Genomic DNA, 17,472 nt, shown 5'->3' with positions numbered 1-17,472 from the left:
CCCCGCCCCGCGGTTCGCCCGGCGCTGCAATTCCCCCGCCGGGCCGCCGGGTGGAGATAGCGGCGGGGCTGCGGCGCGGGGCGGGGGCGGGTGGAGGAGGGCCGGGGCGCCGCTCTCGCGTCGGCGGGCGCGCGCCGCCTTTCTCTGGTAAGCGGCCCGGGCTTGGCGGGGCGGGCGGCAAAGATGGCGGAGCCGAGCGGCGGCGGCGGCGGCGGCGGCGGGCCCGGCCCCGGCGGGGAAGGCGAGGCCGGGCTGGCTGCTCCCGGTGGAGCTGTGATCCGCGTCACGGTGAAGACCCCCAAGGACAAGGAGGAGATCGTCATCGCGGACGGCGCCTCCGTGCGCGAGGTGGGGGCGGGAGAGGGCCTGAGGGGCCTGGAGGAGGCGGCGGCGGCGCTGGGGGGGGGGGAGGGGTGCGGAATGGTTTTGGGGTGAAGAGAGATGAGGAGGGGAATGGTTGTGGGGGTGAGGGGAGGACTGATTCGGGGGTGAGGGGCTGAAGGCAGCCGGAGGTGGCTGGCGTGGGGGTGAGCCCACTGAGGCCTTGCTCAGGGGTAAGGGGCTGGGGGGAGCTGGCTGAAGGTTGGGGGGCTGGAGGGAGCTGGGGCGGGGGGGGGCTGGTTGAGGGGCTGAGGAAAGGTTGGGAGGCTGATTTGGGAGGGAGGGATTGAGGTGGGGGAGATGGTTTAGGGCAGCGGCTCTATGGGGAGCTGGTGGGGGCTGGTTTGGGGCTGAGGGACAGAGGGGAGCTGGTGGGGGCTGGTTTAGGGCAGAGGGTCTATGGGGAGCTGGTGGGGGCTGGTTTAGGGCAGAGGGTCTGTGGGGAGCTGGTGGGGGCTGGTTTAGGGCAGAGGGACTGAAGGGAGCTTCAGAGGCTGGTTTGGGGCTGAGGGACAGAGGGGAGCTGGTGGGGGCTGGTTTAGGGCAGAGGGTCTGTGGGGAGCTGGTGGGGGCTGGTTTAGGGCAGAGGGACTGAAGGGAGCTTCAGAGGCTGGTTTGGGGATGAGGGACAGAGGGGAGCTGGTGGGGGCTGGTTTAGGGCAGAGGGACTGAGGGGAGCTGGTTTAGGGTTGAGGGACTGAGGGGAGCTGGTGGGGGCTGGTTTAGGGCAGAGGGTCTATGGGGAGCTAGTGGGGGCTGGTTTAGGGCAGAGGGTCTATGGGGAGCTGGTTTAGGGTTGAGGGACTGAGGAAAGCTTGGGAGGCTGATTTGGGGGTGAGGGATTGAGGGGAGTTGCTGGAGGGCTGGTTTTGGGGGTGAGGGGCTGAAAGGAGCTGAGAAGGCTGCTTCTGGGGGGTTCCAGGCTGAGGAGCTCAGGGTAGGAGTTTTTTTGGGGAGGGAGCTGGCTTGGAGGAGGGGGGAGGATGACTTTAAAGGGGGAGAGAGGGAGCTGGGGGCTCTGAGAAGTGGGGGACAGGGCTTGGGGTTGGAGGTGAGGGCTTAGAGAGGCTTGGGAGGATGTTTGGAGACCTGGTTCAGTTAGAGGGGAGCTGGTGGGGGCACCCCTGGGCTTTGGGGCCTTGCTGGAGCCAGGCTTGGAGGGAAGTGGGAGAGCTGGGTGATGGATGGCAGGTGCCTGGGGGGAGTGGGGAGCTGACAGTAGGGGTGGGGACAGTCCTGGGGTGGGAGGGGGAAGATGGTGATGGAGAGCAGGGCATTGGGAAGGGGAGCTCTGGGTTGGGTGGTGGCTGTGGGGAGAGGGATGGGAAGGATCAGGGTGAGGGGCTGGGGGCTGCAGAAGGAACAGCAGGGAAGGTGTTCCTTGGGTGGCTGGTCCTGGGAGGCCATGGGGAGAGGATGGCTCTGGGCAGGGGGGGCAGAGCAGGATGAGTGTGAAGGGGGGGAAGCAGCTGGGTGTTGTGGGGTGGACACTGGGAAGCAGATCCCTGGGGGGACAGGAGAGAAACTGGGGAGGGAAGGGGACAGGGCAGGGTGGTGTGGAGCAGGCAGAAGGGGGCTGGAGTTTGGCTGGCTCAGGCTGTGCCCACTGGGACAAGCTGCCTCCAGCATGGCTCTTGGCTTCTTGGCTTGCTGTGGTCTGGGCTGTAGGGCAGGAGGCTGCAGTGGTCAGGCACTGGAAGAGGCTGCCCAGGGAGGTGGTGGAGTCACCAGCCCTGGGGGTGTTAACCAAACCTCTGGAGGTGGCATCTGGGGACATGGTTTAATGGCCATGGTGCTCTTGGGTTGATGTTTGGACTCCCTGAGCTTGGAGGCCTTTCCATGATGGAGAGCTCTGGGAAGCAGAGCTGTGGGGTGAGGCAGGGGCTGTGGGACCTGTGGCCTTCCTGCTCCTTCCCAGTCAGCTCTTGAGAGCCTGTTGGGCCAAGTGGGATCACAGGAGAGTGGGAAAGGACCTCCAGAGGTCATCTCTCATCCAAGCAGAGCAGGACCACCCAGGGCAGGTCACACAGGGACACATCCAGAGAAGGAGACTCCACAGCTTCTGTGGGCAGCCTGCTCCAGGCCTGCAGCAGCCAAAGAAGTTTCTCCTCCTGCTGAGGTGTTGAGGGCTGTTAAGGGCTGGCTGGAAGGTCGGTGGCCAGGGTGACCTGGGCTGTGTTGTGGTTCAGTCCTGCACCTCCCAGGCCTTGTTTGTGAGGCTGCTGCTGGGAGGAGCTCCTCTGAGGTGGTTTTTTTTTTTCCCTTGCCCCTCTGAATTCCCTGGAGTTTTCAGCTTCCTAAAGCCAACCTTTCCCACCCCTGGCAGCTCCATTTGGGAATGCCCCAGCAAGGCCACTCTTGCTGGCAGGTGTTGATCCCAAGCCACCCCAGAGCCGAGGCAGAGCTGTCTGTGTCCTGTGGCTGGCTCCTGGGGAATTGAGCTGCTGAAATAGGAGCTGGAGGAGACCTAGTTTACTGCTATTGGCTGCTAAAGCCTTGCTGCCTTTTCCACTGAGCTCTGGCCTCTATTAACTCAGGCTTGGGGCTTCCTCCTCAGGAAATCAAGCAGCTATCAGATGAGCAGAGCCCAAACCAGTTCAGTCACTGGGAGGATAAATGAGGTGTTTGGATTAGAGCTGAGGGACACACGTGAAGGCTTTGGAGCCCTTCAGCTCCTCCTGAGCTGATTCCTCTGCCCCAGCTGAGCTCTGCTCCACACTTTAATGTGCAGAGGTTGCCTGTCTTGGCATTTTGGTTTGGGCTTCAACACCTCAGCAAGAGGAGGCTGAGCTGGGGGGGGCTGCAGGAGCTTGGCTGAGCTGGGGGGGCTGCAGGAGCTTGGCTGAGCTGGGGGGGCTGCAGGAGCTTGGCTCTGGGGGGGGGCTGCAGGAGCTTGGCTCTGGGGGGGGGCTGCAGGAGCTTGGCTGAGCTGGGGGGGCTGCAGGAGCTTGGCTCTGGGGGGGGCTGCAGGAGCTTGGCTCTGGGGGGGCGCTGCAGGAGCTTGGCTGAGCTGGGGGGGCTGCAGGAGCTTGGCTCTGGGGGGGGGGGCTGCAGGAGCTTGGCTGAGCTGGGGGGCTGCAGGAGCTTGGCTGAGCTGGGGGGGGCTGCAGGAGCTTGGCTCTGGGGGGGGGCTGCAGGAGCTTGGCTTGGGGGGGGGCTGCAGGAGCTTGGCTCTGGGGGGTGCTGCAGGAGCTTGGCTCTGGGGGGGGGGCTGCAGGAGCTTGGCTCTGGGGGGGGGCTGCAGGAGCTTGGCTCTGGGGGGGGCTGCAGGAGCTTGGCTCTGGGGGGGGGGCTGCAGGAGCTTGGCTCTGGGGGGGGGCTGCAGGAGCTTGGCTCTGGGGGGGGGCTGCAGGAGCTTGGCTCTGGGGGGGGGGCTGCAGGAGCTTGGCTCTGGCGGGGGGCTGCAGGAGCTTGGCTCTGGGGGGTGCTGCAGGAGCTTGGCTCTGGGGGGGGGGCTGCAGGAGCTTGGCTCTGGGGGGGGCTGCAGGAGCTTGGCTCTGGGGGGGGGGCTGCAGGAGCTTGGCTCTGGGGGGGGGCTGCAGGAGCTTGGCTCTGGGGGGGGCTGCAGGAGCTTGGCTCGGGGGGGGGCTGCAGGAGCTTGGCTCTGGGGGGGGGGCTGCAGGAGCTTGGCTCTGGGGGGGGCTGCAGGAGCTTGGCTCTGGGGGGGGCTGCAGCAGCTTGGCTGAGCTGGGGGGTGCTACAGGAGCTTGGCTGAGCTGGGGGGGCTGCAGGAGCTTGGCTGAGCTGGGGGGGCTGCAGGAGCTTGGCTCTGGGGGGGCTGCAGGAGCTTGGCTGAGCTGGGGGGGCTGCAGGAGCTTGGCTCTGGGGGGGCTGCAGCAGCTTGGCTCTGTTTGCAGGGTGGCTGTGAGGAGTGTGAGCTTTACCTCTCTGCTCTGTGGTTGAAAAATGCTTTGTTTGGGGTTTTGTGTTGTGTTTGTTTTTTTTGTTTGGGTTGGGGCTTTTTTTTTCTCCCCCCCCTCCTCTCTTTTCCAGTTCAAAGAAGAGATTTCCAGGAGGTTTAAAGCCAAACAGGATCAGCTGGTTCTGATCTTTGCTGGGAAGATCCTGAAGGATGGAGACACCTTGAACCAACATGGGATCAAAGATGGGCTGACTGTGCACTTGGTCATTAAGACTCCACAGAAGTAAGGAAACGGTTCCATTTTGGGGTGAAAAGGAGGATTTTGGAGGGGGGGAATGATGTCAGCAAATGGAGGGGGAACATTTGTGCCCTGCCAGGGATGTGTGTGAGGCTGAGTGCTGGGTTTGGGGCCTGTGTGGATCCAGCAGCAGGGGTGCTCAGCCCAGGATCTCTCCCTGCTGTGCTGCTGTGGCTTTGTCCCTTGTCCTGCCTTTTCCTGGGGTCACACAGCTCTGGAGGGTTGTGTGAAGCACCTGAGGGGGGGTTTGGCTCTTCTGTAACACAACTCAGGGCTGTGGCTTTGCCTCTTTTGATTTGGTAGCCTTGAGAGAACCCCCTGAATGTTGGCACTAGTGCTGACAGGATCCCCCAAGCCCAGCGTGGAGGGGTGGGAAGGGACCCCTGGAGAGCATCTCCTGCATCATCCCCTGCTCCAGCAGGGCTCCCCCAGCAGCTTGCCCAGGGGGGCACAATGCCCAGGGGGGGTTGGAAGCTCTCCACAACCTCTCTGGGCTCAGCCTGCTCCAGGCCTCCAGCAGCCTCACACCAAACAACTTTCTCTGCCTGCTCAGCTGCAGTCTCCTGGGCTCCACTTTGTGCCCTTTGCCCCTTGGCCTGGCCCTGGGCACCACTGAGCAGATGCCAGCCCCAGCCTCTTGCCCCCCAGCCTTTAGCTCTTGCTGAGCATTGCTCAGATGCCCTCTGGGGCTGCTCTCAGCCTTTGCTCCAGGTCCCCTCAGCACCTTCCCAGCCTGCCCTGGACTCTCCCTTCTGCAAGTGGGGAGGGGGAGCCCAGCCCTGGCCCCAGCCCTCCAGAGCTGCCCTCAGGAGGGCAGAGAGCAGAGGGGCAGCAGAGCCTCCCTTGCCCTGCTGCCCACACTGCCTGCCCCCAGCAGCCCCCTGGGGGCCTCCTTTGCCAGGAGGGCACCTTGCTGGCTCAGGGCTGCCAAAGATCAGTTCCTATTAACAGGGTTGGCTCCCAGTGAGCTCCAGCTGAAGCCAAGGCTCAGATTCTCTTTCACTTTCTGTCCCAGACTCTGCCCTCAGCCCCTGCCCAGCTCCTGGGTGCCAAGGCCATGCGTGCAGAGTGTGAGCCACAGGGCAGGGGCAGAGGTGCTCCTGTGGGGGCACCTGTGGTGCTCCTGTGGGCAGGGGGAGGGGGAGGTGTGTGGGAGCTCCTGATTTGGCTGTGGCTCCCTCGTGTCCCTCAGCCTGAGAAAAGGTTCAGGATTGACCCCAGGGCCCTGCAGCCTTGCCTTGGTGTCACAGCTGAGGCTTGGGGAGCGTGGGGGCCACAGAGGCTTCCCTGGCAGCTGGAACTCCAGCAGCAGCCACATCTTGCTGCTGTCCAAAACCACCTCCAGAAGCTTTCTTTTGGGCCCCCTGCTGCAGCCTGCTGGGGCTGTGTGCTTTTGTGCAGCTCTGCTGGCCCCTGGGGGTGCTGCCTGGCAGCCTGGGCCCGGCTCGGTGCTGCCTTTGCTGCTTTGGGGTTGGGGTTGGGTTTTTCTTTTCACCCCTCCCTTTTATTTGTGACAAAAGCCCAGGGTGGGCATTGTCAGCTCCTGCAGGAGGCCTCTCTCTGGATGCTGCCCCCCAGGCAGCCCTGCTGCTGCTGTTTACCTTTTGTCTCCACTGCAAAGCTCACAACCTGTGACCCATTTCAAAGGGTAAACGACAGAGCTGTCCTGGCTTGCTCAGGTTCTGTCCTTCCTCTCCCTGCTCTTAGCCCCAGATAAGTGCTTGGGGAAGACACCCCAGCCTGCTCCTGCACCCAAGTGACCTTTCTCCTGCTTCCTTCTTCCTTTTCTGTTCAGCTTCCTCTTTGTTTTCCCCTCCAGGGCTCTGCCTCCCTCTTTGCTGCTGCCGCCTGGGTTGCAGCAGCAGGTGGCTGCCAAGGGGACCTGGGGCCTTCAGCTTTGAGCCTCCTAGAATGAGAGTGGAGGTGGGGGGAACCCCAACAACAAACCCAAACCAGGCCATGGGGCTTGGAGCAAGATGGATCTTCAGGATCCCTTCCAACCCAACCCATCCTGGGATTCCCTGAGCTGGGAGCAGGTGGCAGTGGCACAGCAGGAGCCAAGGGAGGGCTTGGCCGGGCGCAGGGTGCAGCCTCCTGTGCTTCCCCCACCCAGGACTTCAATTTAGGGGTTTTTGGGGTTGTTTCTGCTTCTTTGCAGGGTCCAAGACTCCACATCTGCTGCTTCTGCCCCCAATGCTGCTTCTGCCCCCACTGCAAACCCCTCCTCTCCTGCTGCCCCCTCCCAGCCCTCCACATCCAGCGGCGCCGCGCCGGAGGCAGGCAGCGGCAGCAGGCGCAGCAGCGGCTCGGGGACCATGGGAGGAGGAGGAGGAGGAGGGCCTGGAGATGGAGGCCCTAACAGTGCAACATCCATCCTGTGTAAGTGAGGAGCTGCCACACCACGCCAAGGGAGACTTCCCTAGGCTTACACCAAGCCCCCTGCACCGGCTTTCCTGCTCAGGAGAACACCAGGCCTCTCCCCTCGAAGGATCTGTGGGGGGTACCCTGCTCAGAGCTGGCTGCTGTAGGAGTTGGGGGGGGGGGATAGCCCTAGCTGAGTGTGGGCATGGTTCAGCTTGCTGCAGTTGTCCTCTTCTGGCAGCTGCCCACAGCCTGACTCACTCCTCTCTCTCTCTCTCTCTCTCCCCCTCTCCTGTTGTTCCCTCTCCAGCTGGCTTCGGTGGCATCACCGGGCTGGGGAACCTCGGCATGGGCTCTGCCAACTTCATGGAGCTCCAGCAGCAGATGCAGAGGCAGCTGATGTCCAACCCAGAAATGCTTTCTCAGATCATGGAGAACCCTTTGGTGCAGAACATGATGTCTAACCCTGACCTGATGAGACAGATGATCATGGCCAACCCCCAGATGCAGCAGCTGATGGAGAGGAACCCTGAGATAAGCCACATGCTGAATAACCCAGAGCTCATGAGGCAGGTGAGTCAGGGCCTCTGGAGGGCCTCTTGGGGAGCATCTTTGGGGGCCAGCTTTGCTGTCTGCTCTCCCAGAGGCAGCTTGTGAATCCCAGAGAGCTCTGAGTGCTGGGATGCTGGGCTCAGGGAGGGGAGCAGGGATGGAGCAGGGAGGGGAGGAGGCAGGATCCTGGGCTCAGGGATGGAGCAGGGAGGGGAGGAGGCAGGATCCTGGGCTCAGGGATGGAGCAGGGAGGGGAGGAGGCAGGATCCTGGGCTCAGGGATGGAGCAGGGAGGGGAGGAGGCAGGATCCTGGGCTCAGGGATGGAGCAGGGAGGGCATCAGTGATGGCTCAGGGAGGGGAGGAGGCAGGATTCTGGGCTCAGAGAGGTGGGGGAGGGGAAGAGGCAGGATCCTGGGCTCAGGGGTGGGATCAGTGATGGCTCAGGGGTGGGAGGAGGCAGGATCCTGGGCTCAGGGGCGGGATCAGGGATGGCTCAGGGAGGGGAGGAGGCAGGATCCTGGGCTCAGGGATAGGATCAGGGATGGCTCAGGGAGGGGAGGAGGTAGGATCCTGGGCTCAGGGGTGGGAGGAGGCAGGATCCTGGGCTCAGGGGTGGGAGGAGGCAGGATCCTGGGCTCAGGGGTGGGAGGAGGCAGGATCCTGGGCTCAGGGGTGGGAGGAGGCAGGATCCTGGGCTCAGGGGTGGGAGGAGGCAGGATCCTGGGCTCAGGGATAGGATCAGGGATGGCTCAGGGAGGGGAGGAGGTAGGATCCTGGGCTCAGGGGTGGGAGGAGGCAGGATCCTGGGCTCAGGGATGGGATCAGGGATGGCTCAGGGGTGGGAGGAGGCAGGATCCTGGGCTCAGGGATGGGATCAGTGACCTCTGCTCCCTGGGAGCTGCCATTTAACTCCTGCTGCGCTCAGCTGCTCGCACTGCCGCAAGGCCTCTGGGCTGTGCCTGGCCTCTTGATCTCCCCTTCCTCTTCCATGGGAGGCACAGGGCTGAGCTTCCCCTGTCTTCCCCTCTCTCTCAGACGATGGAGCTGGCTCGGAACCCTGCCATGATGCAGGAGATGATGAGGAACCAGGACAGGGCCCTGAGCAACCTGGAGAGCATCCCCGGAGGCTACAACGCCCTGCGCAGGATGTACACAGACATCCAGGAGCCCATGTTCAGTGCAGCCAGGGAGCAGGTAGTGCCTGGGCTGCCCTGAAAGGGGGAGAGAAAGCATCCTGGGGGTGAGGAGGGCTTGGCCAAGGTGTCTTTCATGGGATCATGGAACTGGTGGGGTTGGAAGAGGCCTCTTGAGGTGCTGGGGAGTGCAAGCCGACGCCACCGCGGCCACCAAAGCCCTGGCCCCAAAGTGCCACAGGTTTCTTGGACACCCCCAGGGATGGAGACTCCTCCCTGGACCACCTCCCTGGGCAGCCTCTTCCAATCCCTCCCCACTCTTGCAGGGCAGAAGAGTTTTTTCCCCCTGATCTCCAGCCTAAGCCTTCCCCTGGGGCCATTTCAGGCCATTTCCTCTCCCATCACCTGAGACTAGAGAGGAGAGACCAAGCTCCACCTCACTCCAGCCTAGCTCATGTTGCTCAGGGCCCTAAGCAAGGTGTGGTGTTGGGGCTGGGTTTCTCAGGGGGTCTCAAGGGGGGGTCATGGATGAGGCCTTGAGCAACCTAGGAAAGTGGAAGCTTGAAGATCATCCAGTTCCAAGCCCCCTGCCATGGGCAAAGCCCATGGCAGGGGGCTTGGAACTGGATGATCTTCAAGGTCCTTCCCAACCCAACTGATTCCATGACTCTCTGAGCAAATCCTGGCCCTGGATGGCTGTGCTCAGCCATTCCCCAGCTCCTCTGTGTGCTCTGCTGGGGCTGAGTGGTGACAGCCCCCTTCTTCTTTTCTCCTCCCCCCTCCCCAGTTTGGCAACAACCCTTTCTCTTCCTTGACTGGGAACTCGGAGAGCTCCAGCTCCCAGCCTCTGAGGACGGAGAACAGAGAGCCCCTGCCCAACCCCTGGAGCCCTACCCCCCCTGCTTCCCAGAGCCAGGCACCCAGCAGTGAGGGGGGCACAGGCTCAGCCCCCACCCAGAGCACCCCCACCGTGTCCAACCCCTTCGGGCTGAACGCTGCCAGCATCGGGGCTGGTAAGGGAGGAGGGAGGGATGGGGGAGGAGGGAGGGATGGGGGAGGAGGAGGAGGGAGGGATGGGGGAGGAGGGAGGGATGGGGAAGGAGGGAGGGATGAGGGAGGAGGAAGAGGGAGGGATGGAGGAGGAGGGAGGGAGGAGGGGGGAGGAGGGAGGGAGGGATGGAGGAGGAGGGAGGGAGGAGGGGGGAGGAGGGAGGGATGGGGGAGGAGGAGGAGGGAGGAGGAAGGAGGGATGGGGGAGGGGGGAGGAGGGAGGGATGGAGGAGGAGGGAGGGAGGAGGGGGGAGGAGGGAGGGATGGGGAAGGAGGAGGAGGGAGGGATGGAGGAGGAGGAGGAGGGAGGGATGGGGGAGGAGGAGGAGGGAGGGATGGGGGAGGAGGAGGAGGGAGGGATGGGGGAGGAGGAGGAGGGAGGGATGGGGGAGGAGGAGGAGGGAGGGATGGGGAGGAGGAGGAGGGAGGGATGGGGGAGGAGGAGGAGGGAGGGATGGGGGAGGAGGAGGAGGGAGGGATGGGGGAGGAGGGAGGAGGAAGGAGGGATGGGGGAGGAGGAGGAGGGAGGAGGAGGGAGGGATGGGGGAGGAGGGAGGAGGAAGGAGGGATGGGGGAGGAGGAGGAGGGAGGAGGAAGGAGGGATGGGGGAGGAGGAGGAGGGAGGAGGAAGGAGGGATGGGGGAGGAGGAGGGAGGAGGAAGGAGGGATGGGGGAGGAGGAGGAGGGAGGAGGAAGGAGGGATGGGGGAGGAGGGAGGGATGGGGGAGGAGGGAGGGATGGGGGAAGAGGAGGGATGGGGGAGGAGGGAGGGAGGGAGGAAGAAGGAGGAAGGATGGGGGAGGAGAAGGGAGGGAGGGGGTGGAGGAGGGAAGAAAGAGGAGGAGGAGGGAGGAAGGAGGAGGAGGGTTGGGTTAGGGTTAGCAGCTCCAGCAGGGTTGGGTTACTCCTGGCCTGGCTTCCTCTGGGGGGGTTGTTCCTTGGGGTCTGCCCTGGCTGCAGCTGCTGCCCCGGGGGACGCGGTCAGGACCCTGCAGTTCTGTTGCGCTTTGGGGCTTGCAGCGGTGCTCAGGCCTGGGAGGGGCTCCCTGTGTCCTCTGTGCCCTGCAGGGATGTTTAACAGCCCAGAGATGCAAGGCCTGCTGCAGCAGATCTCTGAAAACCCCCAGCTGATGCAGAATATGATCTCTGCCCCTTACATGAGGAGCATGATGCAGACTCTTGCCCAGAACCCTGACTTTGCAGCACAGGTAACAGCCTTGCCAGGTTGTCTCCTCCTGCCAGGCAAGGCCCTGAGCACCTCCTGCCTCTCTCTCTGCTTCTGCAGAGCTTCCTCTGGCAGCAAGCAGAGAGCTGAGTGACTGGGGGCAGTTTGGGTTGTGCTTCTTGGTAGCTCCAAGGCAGCCTCAGCACTCAGCCCTTGGCCTTAGCAGAGCCTCTGCCACCAGCTGAAGCTTTCAGAGGGACCTGGGGGGGCAGCCCCTGGCCAAGTGGCCTCTGTTCCAACGTTGCTGCCAGGAGCTGAGCTGCCCCATTTCAGTCCTTGTTGGCAAGGGAAGGTGTGGGAAGCCCAGGGAGGGAGTCAGGAGCATGAGTGGCGTGGTGGTGGCTTTAGTAAGGGTGAAGAGTCCCTCCCTGACCCTCCCCTGCCTGTGCTGTCTCCTGCTAGATCATGGTGAATGTTCCTCTCTTTGCTGGGAACCCACAGCTTCAGGAACAGCTTCGCCTTCAGCTCCCTGTCTTCCTGCAGCAGGTAAAGGCCCCTGCCTGGCCCTGTGCTGCTCTCAGCTCTGCCTTCTTCCAGAGCTTCTCCATCCTCCAGAGCAAAGGGAGGGGCTTGGCTGCTTGGCCAAGTGGACCAGGATGGGCTTGTGGGGGTTTGGCCTGGGAAAGGAGGAGAGAGAGGCAGAGCTGGGCTAGGGGAGGCAGAGCTGGGCTAGGGGAGGCAGAGCTGGGCTAAGGGAGGCAACCTCAGTGAAGTAGTCCAAGAGACCCAGAGGTGGACTTCACAACTGGTTCAGCTGCACAAAGCCCCTGGCTGGACAGCTCAAGGAGGCCACAGGTCCCAAAGGCTTCCCCACACTGCTGCTGGGATTCTCCTGGATCCTCCAGGGGATCTGAACTAAGCTCTCTTGAGTGGCTCTGAGGTTCTCTGAGGAACCAGGCTGTCAGGTTCTGCATGACTGTGGGGTGAGAGGCACAGCTCTGTGCAGCTTGGATCAAGGGCTGGTGGCTCTGTGGCCACCAAAGCTGTGGCTGGCTGAGGGCTGGTGGCTCTGTGGCCACCAAAGCTGTGGCTGGCTGAGGGCTGGTGGCTCTGTGGCCACCAAAGCTGTGGCTGGTTGGCATCACCAGGCCTCTTTGCTGTTGTCCCCAGATGCAGAACCCAGACTCCCTGTCCATCCTCACCAACCCCCGCGCCATGCAGGCCCTGCTCCAGATCCAGCAGGGCCTCCAGACACTGCAGACAGAGGCCCCAGGACTAGTGCCAAGGTAAGGAGGGCTCCAGGGTGGGCCAGCAGGCAGAACTGGCACCAGCAGGCAGCCAGGCTGGCAGCTCAGCAGGCTTAGGGCCCTCTCTGATGGAATCACAGAGTGCTTTGGGTGGGGAGGGACCTTCAGAGCTCATCCAGTCCAAGCCCCCTGCCCTCAGCAGGGCCATCCCCATTGGGTAGCTCAGAGCCCCAGCAAGCCTCACCTTGGGTGTCTCCAGGGATGGGACCTCCACCACCATCCCTGGGCAGCCAGTCCCAGGGTCCCCCCAACCCTTCTGCTGTCCAACCTCCACTGCTCTAGCTCCAGACCGCTGCCATGGGCACTGCTGTGCCTCTGAGCCCCTGCTGGGTTCTGCTTCCACGTGGCAAGTCCTTGACCCTTTTCTCTTTTGGAGAAGAGCTTTGCAAACCACTTGGGCCCTCCCCAGTCTTTGATTTGCCCTCTTTGCCATTGGCTGAGCCCAAGAGTTTTCCCTGTGGAGAGCAGCAGAGAGGTGCAGAGGCAGCAGGCTGGGTCTGCCGCAGCCCTCAGGGCCTCCTGCTCTCCGGCGAGAAGCTCCAGCCTCCGGGGTTCCTTCTCTTAGCCTCACACTAGGACGCCAAAGGCAGCTGACAGAGCTGTGCCACGCTGTGGGCCAGCCTGGCAGAGGCTGCCCAGCTGCCAGCTTGCTTCTGAGCGTGCCTCTGCCTTCCTCCACAGCCTGGGCTCCTTCGGCATGCCCCGAGTGCCCCCATCCTCCTCGGGAGGAAGCACAGCCCCGGAGAACCCTGCTCCCTCCGCCTCCACGCCGGCCAGTGCCTCTCCAGCTGGGGGTGGGACCCCCCAGCAGCAGCTCATGCAGCAGATGATCCAGCTGCTGGCTGGAGGAAGCTCTCAAGTATGTCACCCCCCCCCCCCAGCTGCATGCTGCTGCTGCACACCCCTGGGGAGGGGGACAGCTCCGGGGTGACCTTAGAAGGTTGTTCCCCATCCCAAAGCCATCCCAAGGATGTGGTTGTGTTCCCCCCCCCAAGGTCATTCCACTGCTCCTCACCAGCTCTGCTCTCCAGACTCTCCCACAGTTTTGTTGTTCTTAGGATCATAGAGTTGTTAGGGTTGGAAAGGACCTCAAGGCCCAGCCAGTTCCAACCCCCAGCCATGGGCAGGGACAGCTCACACCACAGCAGGTTGCTCACAGCCACCTCCAGCCTGGCCTCTGGGGATGAGGCTTCCACCACCTCCCTGGGCAACCTGTGCCAGGCTCTCACCACCCTCCTGGGGAAGAGCTTCTTCCTAAGCTCCAATCTACCTCTCCCCTCCTCTACCTTGGATCCATTCCCCCCAGTCCTCTCCCTCCCTGACACCTTAAAGAGTCCCTCCCCAGCTTTCCTGGAGCCCCCTGCAGACACTGGAAGGCCACAAAAAGGTCTCCTCAGAGGAATCTCTTCTCCAACCTTCCCCAACTCCCTCAGCCTTGCCCTCAGAGCAGAGCAGCTCCAACCCTCTGCTCATCCTCAGGCTTCCTGTGCTGTAGTTTCCATCCACTGCCCCTGGTCCCTGAGCCTGGCCCTGGCCCTTCCTGGACCCCCAGCCCTCAGCTATTGACAGACATTGCTCAGGTCCCCTCTCAGCCTTCTCCTTTCCAGACCAACCACCCCCAGGGTCCTCTCTTCCTCTCCTGTCAGCGCTCCACTCCCTTCCTCATCCTCACAGCCCTCCCTTGGGCTCTCTCCAGCAGTTCCCTGCCCCAGCTCCCTCAGCCTTGCCCTCAGAGCAGAGCAGCTCCAACCCTCTGCTCATCCTCAGGCTTCCTGTGCTGTAGTTTCCATCCACTGCCCCTGGTCCCTGAGCCTGGCCCTGGCCCTTCCTGGACCCCCAGCCCTCAGCTATTGACAGACATTGCTCAGGTCCCCTCTCAGCCTTCTCCTTTCCAGACCAACCACCCCCAGGGTCCTCTCTTCCTCTCCTGTCAGCGCTCCACTCCCTTCCTCATCCTCACAGCCCTCCCTTGGGCTCTCTCCAGCAGTTCCCTGCCCCAGCTCCCTCAGCCTTGCCCTCAGAGCAGAGCAGCTCCAACCCTCTGCTCATCCTCAGGCTTCCTGTGCTGTAGTTTCCATCCACTGCCCCTGGTCCTACCTCAGGGCACAGTGAGCAGAGCCTCTCTCTATCCCTTCCTGACCCCCAGCCCTCAGCTACCGATCGACATTGCTCAGGTCCCCTCTCAGCCTTCTCCTCTCCAGACCACCCACCCCCAGGGCCCTCTCTTCCTCTCCTGTCAGCCCTCCACTCCCTTCCTCATCCTCACAGCCCTCCCTTGGACTCTCCCCAGCAGCTCCCTGCCCCAGCTCCCTCAGAGCAGAGCAGCTCCAACCCTCCCTGGGGGGGTGCAGGACCTCGGGTGAACTCCCCGAGGTTTGCCTTCCCCGGGCTCTTGCTGGCCGGTGGCGCAGCCCCCGCTTCAGACCTCCTGTGTCCCCTTCAGACCTCCTGTGTCCCCTTCAGACCTCCTGTGTCCCCTTCAGACCTCCTGTGTCCCCTTCAGACCTCCTGTGTCCCCTTCAGACCTCCTGTGTCCCCTTCAGACCTCCTGTGTCCCCTTCAGACCTCCTGTGTCCCCTTCAGACCTCCTGTGTCCCCTTCAGACCTCCTGTGTCCCCTTCAGACCTCCTGTGTCCCCTTCAGACCTCCTGTGTCCCCTTCAGACCTCCTGTGTCCCCTTCAGACCTCCTGTGTCCCTTCAGACCTCCTGTGTCCCCTTCAGACCTCCTGTGTCCCCTTCAGACCTCCTGTGTCCCCTTCAGACCTCCTGTGTCCCCTTCAGACCTCCTGTGTCCCCTTCAGACCTCCTGTGTCCCCTTCAGACCTCCTGTGTCCCCTTCAGACCTCCTGTGTCCCCTTCAGACCTCCTGTGTCCCCTTCAGACCTCCTGTGTCCCCTTCAGACCTCCTGTGTCCCCTTCAGACCTCCTGTGTCCCCTTCAGACCTCCTGTGTCCCCTTCAGACCTCCTGTGTCCCCTTCAGACCTCCTGTGTCCCCTTCAGACCTCCTGTGTCCCCTTCAGACCTCCTGTGTCCCCTTCAGACCTCCTGTGTCCCCTTCAGACCTCCTGTGTCCCCTTCAGACCTCCTGTGTCCCCTTCAGACCTCCTGTGTCCCCTTCAGACCTCCTGTGTCCCCTTCAGACCTCCTGTGTCCCCTTCAGACCTCCTGTGTCCCCTTCAGACCTCCTGTGTCCCCTTCAGACCTCCTGTGTCCCCTTCAGACCTCCTGTGTCCCCTTCAGACCTCCTGTGTCCCCTTCAGACCTCCTGTGTCCCCTTCAGACCTCCTGTGTCCCCTTCAGACCTCCTGTGTCCCCTTCAGACCTCCTGTGTCCCCTTCAGACCTCCTGTGTCCCCTTCAGACCTCCTGTGTCCCCTTCAGACCTCCTGTGTCCCCTTCAGACCTCCTGTGTCCCCTTCAGACCTCCTGTGTCCCCTTCAGACCTCCTGTGTCCCCTTCAGACCTCCTGTGTCCCCTTCAGACCTCCTGTGTCCCCTTCAGACCTCCTGTGTCCCCTTCAGACCTCCTGTGTCCCCTTCAGACCTCCTGTGTCCCCTTCAGACCTCCTGTGTCCCCTTCAGACCTCCTGTGTCCCCTTCAGACCTCCTGTGTCCCCTTCAGACCTCCTGTGTCCCCTTCAGACCTCCTGTGTCCCCTTCAGACCTCCTGTGTCCCCTTCAGACCTCCTGTGTCCCCTTCAGACCTCCTGTGTCCCCTTCAGACCTCCTGTGTCCCCTTCAGACCTCCTGTGTCCCCTTCAGACCTCCTGTGTCCCCTTCAGACCTCCGTGTCCCCTTCAGACCTCCTGTGTCCCCTTCAGACCTCCTGTGTCCCCTTCAGACCTCCTGTGTCCCCTTCAGACCTCCTGTGTCCCCTTCAGACCTCCTGTGTCCCCTTCAGACCTCCTGTGTCCCCTTCAGACCTCCTGTGTCCCCTTCAGACCTCCTGTGTCCCCTTCAGACCTCCTGTGTCCCCTTCAGACCTCCTGTGTCCCCTTCAGACCTCCTGTGTCCCCTTCAGACCTCCTGTGTCCCCTTCAGACCTCCTGTGTCCCCTTCAGACCTCCTGTGTCCCCTTCAGACCTCCTGTGTCCCCTTCAGACCTCCTGTGTCCCCCTTCAGACCTCCCTGTGTCCCCTTCAGACCTCCTTGTGTTCCCCCTTCAGACCCCTGTGTCCCCTTCAGACCTCCTGTGTCCCCTTCAGACCCTCCCTCGGTGTCCCCTTCAGACCTCCCTGTGTCCCCTTCAGACTCCTTTGTCCCCTTCAGACCTCCTGTGTCCCCTTTCAGACCTCCTGTGTCCCCTTCAGACCTCCTGTGTCCCCTTCAGACCCTCCTGTGTCCCCTTCAGACCCTGGCCCTTCAGCCTCTGTGTCCCCTTCAGACCTCCTGTGTCCCCTTCAGACCTCCTGTGTCCCCTTCAGACCTCCTGTGTCCCCTTCAGACCTCCTGTGTCCCCTTCAGACCTCCTGTGTCCCCTTCAGACCTCCTGTGTCCCCTTCAGACCTCCTGTGTCCCCTTCAGACCTCCTGTGTCCCCTTCAGACCTCCTGTGTCCCCTTCAGACCTCCTGTGTCCCCTTCAGACCTCCTGTGTCCCCTTCAGACCTCCTGTGTCCTCCTTGCCCCTTCTGATGCCCACTTCTGCCCTTCCCCCTGGCAGGCTCAGAGTCCTGAAGTGCGATTCCAACAGCAGCTGGAGCAGCTCAACGCCATGGGCTTCATCAACCGCGAGGCCAACCTGCAGGCCCTGATCGCCACCGGCGGGGACATCAACGCAGCTATTGAGAGACTGCTGGGCTCCCAGCCTTCCTAAACTCTTCTCCTGCTGCTGCCCAGGCAAAAAGAGACCTCTCTCATTCTCTCTCTCATTCTCTCTCTCTTTTTCTCTCTCTTTTCTCTCTCTCTCTCTCAGCACCTGCATCATAACCACCTGCACCACACATGGGGATCTTTGTTTCAGCGTCTTGTCCGTTCCCGACCAGCTCTTCCTTCCCATGTATTTAAAACCAACCAACCAACCAACCACCAACCAACCACCCACCAATGATCCAGCTTAAGCCCCCTGCCCCCCCTTTTTCCCCCCCTTGACTAAGTTAAAAAAGATTTCATGTTGAAATGCTCTTCTAAAGTGGCTTGTAAGTGGATTCCAGTTCTCAGCGTGGCCACGGAGACTCCAGATGTGTATTTTGGGCTTTGTTTTGGGTTTGGTTTTGCCTGAAGGGGTCCCAGACTCCCCTCCTCCCCTCCCCCCCCTTTCTCTCTCTCTCTAGGTGGTAGAGGTGATCCCCTTCTAGTTACTTCCCCTGAATGATTGTGTTTTGATGAGTAGCTTGGTTTGAACTGTCCATGATTCTCCCCACC

The 17,472-nt window shown here is 62.3% G+C and overlaps 1 protein-coding gene across 1 annotated transcript; it reads left to right on the top strand.

Moving 5' to 3' along the window:
• The first annotated feature begins 109 nt into the window (after positions 1 to 109).
• Positions 110 to 16,983, top strand: UBQLN4 (ubiquilin 4). Its single transcript, XM_054179494.1, has 11 exons — positions 110 to 348; positions 4,375 to 4,526; positions 6,700 to 6,920; positions 7,213 to 7,475; positions 8,491 to 8,649; positions 9,376 to 9,601; positions 10,707 to 10,846; positions 11,266 to 11,349; positions 11,974 to 12,089; positions 12,792 to 12,969; positions 16,772 to 16,983. The coding sequence occupies exons 1-11, from the start codon at positions 184 to 186 to the stop codon at positions 16,922 to 16,924; spliced, it is 1,857 nt and encodes a 618-aa protein (XP_054035469.1). The 5' UTR covers positions 110 to 183; the 3' UTR covers positions 16,925 to 16,983.
• Positions 16,984 to 17,472: the final 489 nt, after the last annotated feature.

The sequence above is a fragment of the Dryobates pubescens genome, unplaced genomic scaffold (assembly GCF_014839835.1).
Source record: "Dryobates pubescens isolate bDryPub1 unplaced genomic scaffold, bDryPub1.pri scaffold_66_arrow_ctg1, whole genome shotgun sequence".
In the NCBI taxonomy this organism is placed as follows: domain Eukaryota; kingdom Metazoa; phylum Chordata; class Aves; order Piciformes; family Picidae; genus Dryobates; species Dryobates pubescens.
Note: the sequence above shows the minus strand (reverse complement) of the source record. Positions and strands in the feature narration are given on the sequence as shown.

Coding starts and splice junctions, on each gene's coding strand:
- UBQLN4 (XM_054179494.1), top strand. CDS start 184: ATGGCGGAGCCGAGCGGCGGCGGCGGCGGCGGCGGCGGGCCCGGCCCC. Junction 7,476..8,490: donor ACCCAGAGCTCATGAGGCAG/GTGAGTCAGGGC, acceptor CCTCTCTCTCAG/ACGATGGAGCTGGCTCGGAA. Junction 12,090..12,791: donor GCCCCAGGACTAGTGCCAAG/GTAAGGAGGGCT, acceptor CTTCCTCCACAG/CCTGGGCTCCTTCGGCATGC.